Genomic DNA, 7,681 nt, shown 5'->3' with positions numbered 1-7,681 from the left:
ATTATATGCAGATTCTTGTGGTAACTATATACATATACATATTTATCAGTCATTTAGTTTTTTAAATGTGTATCTAGTTATCATGTAATAGTGTTTTTATATGCGTATATACACGCACGCACGCACGCACGCACGCGCCACACACACACACACACACACGCGCACACATATACGCTCTAGTTATGATTAAAACTTTTACGTAAATAAAAATAAAGTGACGACAAAAATAACTAGGGAAATCGTTACCCCAAAAATTTAATTGCGTTGCCATAAACGTTATTCAGAAGAAAATATAACGTCGTTACTTAAACGTTACAACGACATTACAAGTAACGCATTACTTGCCAACCCTACGTACCTAATTGATTCGATGATCAATTTGATAATTTTTTATGCTTATTGCACAATCTTTCATATAAAACGTTCTAATCTTAATATTCTTCTTTGTTAAAGGCTTAAAAAAATCTTTGAAATATTTAATACGAATGAATTAATCAAGAATGTCGGTATCCGGCCAACCTGCTGCGACATATGTTAGGTACGTTGGCTCATGCACCAATACGCACTATACTACCTACATTCGTTTGCGCGCCATATGTGTCGCCGATTCTGTTCAGCAACCCCACATGACCCTTCACGAAATAGACGCATGCATGAGTAAATTCTCTCCCTCGAACTACCCTTCTCGGCTGAAGGCTTCCCTGCCCATTCCAGAACATTGAAGTATTTGTACATTACATATGCGAGCCGGTGTCGACCTGTCGACATATAAAAACACGTATTTTCGTAGTAAACCTATGTCGTATGTGTCAAATCTAATTTTGTACAAATTCAATTAGGTACGACGATGTTATATTTACCGTTATAATAAAAAACGCGATATTTTCATTGAATATAATTAATAATCTTTCTTATAAAATCATAAACTCATTAAAGTCATAAACTTATTCAAAATTAATTAGCTGTTATTAATTAATTTATCGTTGCAAAATTAACTATGCTTACATTCAGTATATTTGAACATTTATATACAGTACTTGAAATTTGTAAAAAAAGCATAGGCTGTCATGATGAGATTCGTTACTCGATGTCTTTATTATTATAAATGATCTTTATGACGATGCGTTTTGCTTGATGAACGTAATTTTTCGAAGACAATTATTTTCGACCTTGTCGTCGTTATAAAGCGTCTGTAGTTAATTAGAGATCTAGAAAAATTCTCTTTGTGCATGACGTATATGAATACAGCGTTTTACAAAAGTGATTTAATTTCATCCAAAAGTAACGAATAGTTATATATGTGTATATAATCTATGTATATATATATATTTATATACATATACAATAAGATTGGAAACAAGACCGTTTATGTTAAATACATTACTTTAACTACGAAGCGCCACTACGATCTGAATGTTAAGATGTTGAACTATTATATATATTCATATAAATGAATTAATTTCAGAAATGTGTAATTGTGTACCGATATGGTTGTCGGACTTTCAACGCAATCAATCTGAAATATTAATAATTCTCTCAAATTTCCCTAATTAATCTTAAAAAACTGTAAACTTATTGCGAAAAATATATATATACACGAATATACACACACCTGACATGCAAAAAGTATTCCACATGAAAGAATTCCTATATTAAATAGGAACAAACTACAACTATTATTATCATTTATATATAATACTTAGGTACTTGTTAAACTGTTTATGGTAAGGTGTAATCGACACAAATCAGGACATTACAACAACGTATTATAGAACTAAACTGCTCTAAACGCCTCCGTCGTGAAAATGATGGAGAACAAAAGGGCTGAGAGAAATTGTAACAACTGCATAGTGCATCCACGATCCATACTTCATTCGACCAATCAGAAAGCCCCCTAATTTCTATGATCGCGCGGGACAATGATCCGAACGATCTAACATCTAAGGCCGTGCCTGAGGCGCCTGCAACGTGCGTTTGGGATCGCTGTTGCATTGGAGTCGACGCATACTGCAAGGATTGACTTGGAGAACACAAACGTGGTATCGTTCATCTCGCTACTCGACACGGTAATTAATTCCACAGTAATTAGCGGCGAAGTGTTTGGTAAGAGAGAATCAAGAAAGAGGCTCCAAGGAATATAATTACGGAATAAATTCTAATTCAGAGGTTTAAGGCTATCACGAATTTATTTTGGTTCTCTCTTTCTCTCTCTTTTTCATATAAAAAAATCATCGCCTCATTCTTTACATATGCTATCATTCAAATTCTTTGAATCATCGCCACGCGCTTAGTGGTGCTTTCGAATTCCTTTCTCTTTTTCATATTAAATGACATTTGTAGTTTCTGTTTCATTAATCAAATAATTAAATAAGAATGTATAATTGAATTATATTAACCTGAGGATGGGAGTCTACTTTTTAAATTTTACAGCTTTTCCTTAAAATTTGTTATAATTGATTTTTTTCATTATATTATTTTTCTTGCCTCAAAATATGACACTAGTTTTAGTGCCATTATAGCGGCTTTTCTATTCTGTAAAGGTTAAATACATAGCAATTATTTATTATGCCAATTATATGTAACAAATATTTATATAAATATTCATATAATTTAACATAAAGCTAATGCCATTTATATCATCGGTGTTACGAAAGAAATGAAAGAATATTATACCTTTGATATTAATTAATTCAACTTTAGTAAATACAGAGTAAGATGTGAAATTTATATTAACAGTAAAATAAGTTGTAAAATTTACATTGCATATTAAATCTTGTGAACTTTTTGTTAACAGTTTACTCATTCTGAAACATCCGTATTTTCAATGCTTCTCGAGACGTGCTATTTCTTTTCCTATATGTTTCCTTATCAAAAGTTTCAAAGCGTGCATCTATTATCTATTTAAACCGTCGAGCGTTTATCCGCCTGACGTTTATTTATTCACATAGGAATGTCCAGCGAAAACCTTACCGCCCTATAACGCTCCCTCACGCGTCGCCTTTTCGACAAGGAGAAAGACCGACGAAGAGAGAGATGGAAAGAACTGCCAGAATCGAAAGGGAGAAAAAAAAGAAGAAATGAGGAGAGCATATACCTGTTCCACGCGCGAGCACGCACACGCAAACGCGTATGCGTATAGAAACGCGACTCCTCACGCGTGTATGCACGCACGCACGCACGCACGCACGCACGCACGCACGCACGCACGCACGCACGCGCGCACGCACATCCCCCATACAAACGCCCTTAAGCACGAGGCCCAAGCAAGAACGCGTGCGCCCTCGTACACGTATGCATGCACGCATGCAGACGCACGTTCCGTTCGGTGAGGATAAAACCGGACGAATGGAGGATTGGAGGAAGGGAGAGCCGATGGATGGGAGTAGGCGCGCGCCACGAATGTGAGGAAGGGAGGACGGCTCGCGTCTCTTCCCCTTCCCCTTTGTCGTCGTACATGTCTTCTTTACTAGTGACGGCAGTGAGCGCGATATCATTGGTTCCATTTCTTTCAGACTCACAAGTTATCAGTATATGCCAAAAATAGTATTAAGAAAATTTTCTTAATACTATTTACATTTGCACCCTATGCGTCATCTGTTACCTCTTTCACAGTTCTTAACGTTTCGTGAAGAAAATGGACTTTTCTCTACTGATAAATTATTAAAGCTTATTTTTATATACATTTTCAAATCAATAATGAATTAACGATAGATTTATTATTAAAATTGTCAAAGAATTCTAAATTTTTTCCAATGTACTTTTTAAATTGTGCTATATAAGATGAAGACACGTGCCGCAGTCGTGCCCATCGCTATATTCTTCTGCCGCTACTCTCCCCACTGTTGCAGTCATCTCGGATACTCGTATGTTCTGTGCCACCGGGCTCCCTTATCCTCCTCCGATACCTCTTCGTCTTCTGCACAGCTTCTACACAGCTACAGCCGCAGACCTCTCCATCTCCTCCCACTCCTTGTTCCTCATCATTCTTCTTCTTCTTCTTCTTCTACGGCTTCTGTCTTCGTCATGTGTTCTACACTTCGCTTTCTCGCCATCTCGCTCAGTCAACTTGCCCGGGCCTCCGGACCAGCTTTTCTTTCTCCCGGTAACTGTTCAAATTTCGATTCCCGAGACACCACGAGACCGGTGGGGATGTGGACCCTTCGTATGCGCGCGCCAGTGTCTCTCACATGAGGATCGCGAAACAGGATTAGATATATGAATATTGGGCCTTATCGTACAATACTATTTGAACTATTTAGTGAAAAATTAATTTTTTCATAAATAGATTTTGCACAGTCTGCGAATTAATTCTTATTTGTAGATAACTTGAAAAATTTTTAAATAATGATATGAACTGCGGTAAAATTTTTTAATGTTCTTTCTCTTATTGTATCTTTCATACTTTCTTTTCCTAATATTATTTTAATTGTATCAAAATACAAATTGTACTTGTATTTCTTGCAAGATATATATTTTTGAATCATGTTTTTATTGCACATGATATATTAACATTTTATTTTCATATAAAGAGAAACTTGGATAAAAGAGATATAAAAAATATATTATAGTTAATATTTATATATACGAGAGTTAATTGCCTAATCATAAACGCAATAAAAAATGAGTTTATAAGCTATATCTTTCAATTTATCTTTTCCTAGCATTTACTTATCAATCTGTCAACTACTTTGACGGCACACGCCGAAGATAAGTTCTATCATATTGATAACACGGTGTGTTCTGAAAAGTAAATTCGTAAACAGATCGGGATAGTAGCGGTGTACTAGTAAGAACGATCGAAGATGAGAATCTCGGGCAGCGTAGGGCCTTTGGGACCGTAGTAGTGGGGAATCACAGGGGTATGAGGCGCTGCGGGCCGGTAAAACGGGGGAAGGGGAGAAGACGGGGGTTTAGGACCCGAGATCGAGTGCGCGTGGGGATAGGCGCGTGCCCGACCCGGGGTATATAAGGCCCCGAACCCTCATTGGCTAGGCATTTCGGGAGCCAGAATCGTACCGAGAGCATCGAGGGTGCAGTTTAATTTTTCTTCCCACGCTCTTTTCTTTTCGATCGAATAAATCACACACGCTTTCGTCTGTTTTTCTTACCTCTATAATCGCGCTTCCTACGAGGTGTTAACGAGTAGTATCGACCTCTCCTCGACGAAGTTTCTCTTCGATACGTCGAGCAGTGTACGTCGCACGAAGGTCGTCTGGCACGCGCTGCTACAATTCCTGCTCCCGGGTAGTGGGGGGATTCGGATCCGTATATGACCTTAGTGGGGCCCAAGGAGGAGAGCGTTTTACCCATCATGCTAAGTGTGCAGCAACAACATCACCACCACGGCCTTCACGCTACTTCAAGCGCGCAGACCCATCGCGGCAACGTGATAGTCTCCACCAACAGTATGCCAACCAACAACAGTACTCTACAACATGGTTGCAAGCGATCTAAGATCTACAGTCAAGCAACTGGACCTTATGGCACGGTACCACATCAACCTGCCTCAGTGGCTAGACGAAACGCACGTGAGCGTAACAGGGTAAAACAGGTGAACAACGGGTTCGCTACTTTGAGACAGCATATACCACAGACCGTGGCACAGGCATTAGGAAGTAGTACTGCTGGTACTCATGGAGGATCCAGAGCTGGTAGTAAAAAACTATCTAAAGTGGAGACCTTGAGGATGGCAGTGGAATATATCAGGAGTCTTCAACGTCTTCTGGAAGAACACGACGGTGGCTCAGAGTCCAGTGGATCTTCGCTCACTTCTTCAACATCCTCCAACTCTGAACATGGAGTGAGTTCCGATTCTAATCATTCGGCGGAATTAAGATTACGAGGTAGCATCACTGGGGAGATCCGCCATCACAGTAGTCCACATGGATCTGATCTCCGACATCAACACCTTAGGCAGAATCCAAGTCCGACGACTTTTGTCCCGACAACATGCTCGGAGACATCGAGTTCACCAACGCCAAGCTTCGTCTCCGAAACTTCGTCAGCCGGAAGTCAAGGTTACAGCACACCTGGCACTCTTTACACGACACATTCCGACAGTTACGACAATTACGAACCGATGAGCCCGGAGGACGAAGAGTTGCTAGATGTCATCTCCTGGTGGCAACAAAGTCAGTGAGGATGCCGATGTTCACTAGGTTCTACGTTCTTCTGAAGGTTGGTGTCGTGATCTGATGTTTTTCTCTTGTAATTGTAACTTTGGGTCATTCACGTTGCAAGGTCTTGTGGCCTCAAAGAGTTGCGTCGCGTGTCATAATTGTGAATATCAGTTTTATGTCATCTTACTAAAAAAAATCTTTGTGACTCAGTTGATTGTGAATCTTGTGATGTTGTATATCAAACATACAATTTTATTATAATTTTTAATTAGTATGTTTTTTATCATCTTCATTTTTAGTTTTCCGAATAAGCTGTTTTTAGATAAAATTTTTAAGATAACGTTTGTCTTCTTTAAAACAATTAATCTAAGAATTAATAATTGATTTTTTTGTGTGTGTAACAAATGTCATTGACACAATGATATTCGATCGCGATTTCTCAAAAAATATTTTTTTGTGTGTTTGCCACCCTCACCAGCTGACAAACGTATTCCGTTCACGGGGGAATATCTCGCTATGTTACCGGGAAGCTTAAAGAAATTTCCGAGTAAATTTGTGACCTTGCCCCCGTACAATGGCGCGCACGAACCCTCGCTGAAACCATTCAAATCGCAGACTCCATTCAGAGGGGCACCGCGTATACATTCGAGGAGCGACGCTTTTGTATCGTGATTTCTTTCACGGTACGTTAATGCACATACATGTGTGCGTGAGTGTCGGTCTCTCTTCTACCGTTTTTCCCTCGATTCCACCCCGCCCCTCGTCCTTCAACAACGTTTTCAAGTCGCTCGATCCGATCATCGGGGAATACCTTTTTCGGTTGGATATGTACATTGTATAAAATAAGCTGAACATTTAATAAAAATGAAATATCATAAAAAAATTGTTTCAACTTTTTATATTGAAGATTATAATATTCTTCAAACAAGAATTATTAAATGTAACAAATCCGAGACAACAATATATAAGAGTATACTAATAATAGTTCAAAGACATCAACAAATCGCGAATATAGAAGAAATTTGATTGTCCTTCAAAGCTCGAGTTTACCTCTAATCTTGATAGACATAACTTTCGGATCTCTCGTCACATTCTATATGCGTGCGTGTGTGTGTGCGTGCGTGCGTGCGTGTGTATCTTCCCTTATCCTCATCTTTCACTTTTCTCCCATCCCTCATCTTTCTTTATCCATCGTCCCGTTCCACTTCTCTTTTTCACGAGGACGATTTCGTTTGCCGCGTTTAACTTGAATGCATCTTTCAAGATATTCCCGTCCCTCGTTTGTCGGTTTTTGAACCGGTACGTTCTCTCTCTCTTCTCCACTCCTTTCCACTTTTTCTCTCGCTTTTGCCCACTAAGAGCGTGCAGGACTCCTTTGCAGTAAAACCGCCCTTACCTGAAATCATCCCTTGCTTCTTCCATCTCGTATACCTGCAGGGCTTCTTTTTTATCATCCTCTACCAACGACAAACCGTGATCTATTCGGATGAATCGATATCATACTGAAAGCGCAAGTATTGAATGTCGTCTTTGGGTCGCATCATTCGCGTGAAATTTTATGT

The 7,681-nt window shown here is 39.0% G+C and overlaps 1 protein-coding gene across 1 annotated transcript; it reads left to right on the top strand.

Moving 5' to 3' along the window:
* Positions 1-5,269: 5,269 nt before the first annotated feature.
* On the top strand, positions 5,270-6,139 carry LOC105617519 (achaete-scute complex protein T3-like). Its single transcript, XM_012199074.1, has one exon. It carries the CDS (start codon positions 5,270-5,272, stop codon positions 6,137-6,139), a length of 870 nt encoding a protein of 289 aa, XP_012054464.1.
* Positions 6,140-7,681: the final 1,542 nt, after the last annotated feature.

The sequence above is a fragment of the Atta cephalotes genome (assembly GCF_000143395.1).
Source record: "Atta cephalotes unplaced genomic scaffold scaffold00013, whole genome shotgun sequence".
In the NCBI taxonomy this organism is placed as follows: Eukaryota; Metazoa; Arthropoda; class Insecta; order Hymenoptera; family Formicidae; genus Atta; species Atta cephalotes.
Note: the sequence above shows the minus strand (reverse complement) of the source record. Positions and strands in the feature narration are given on the sequence as shown.

What these genes read in the sequence shown, in the direction of transcription:
- LOC105617519 (XM_012199074.1), top strand. Translation starts at nt 5,270, where the DNA reads ATGACCTTAGTGGGGCCCAAGGAGGAGAGCGTTTTACCCATCATGCTA.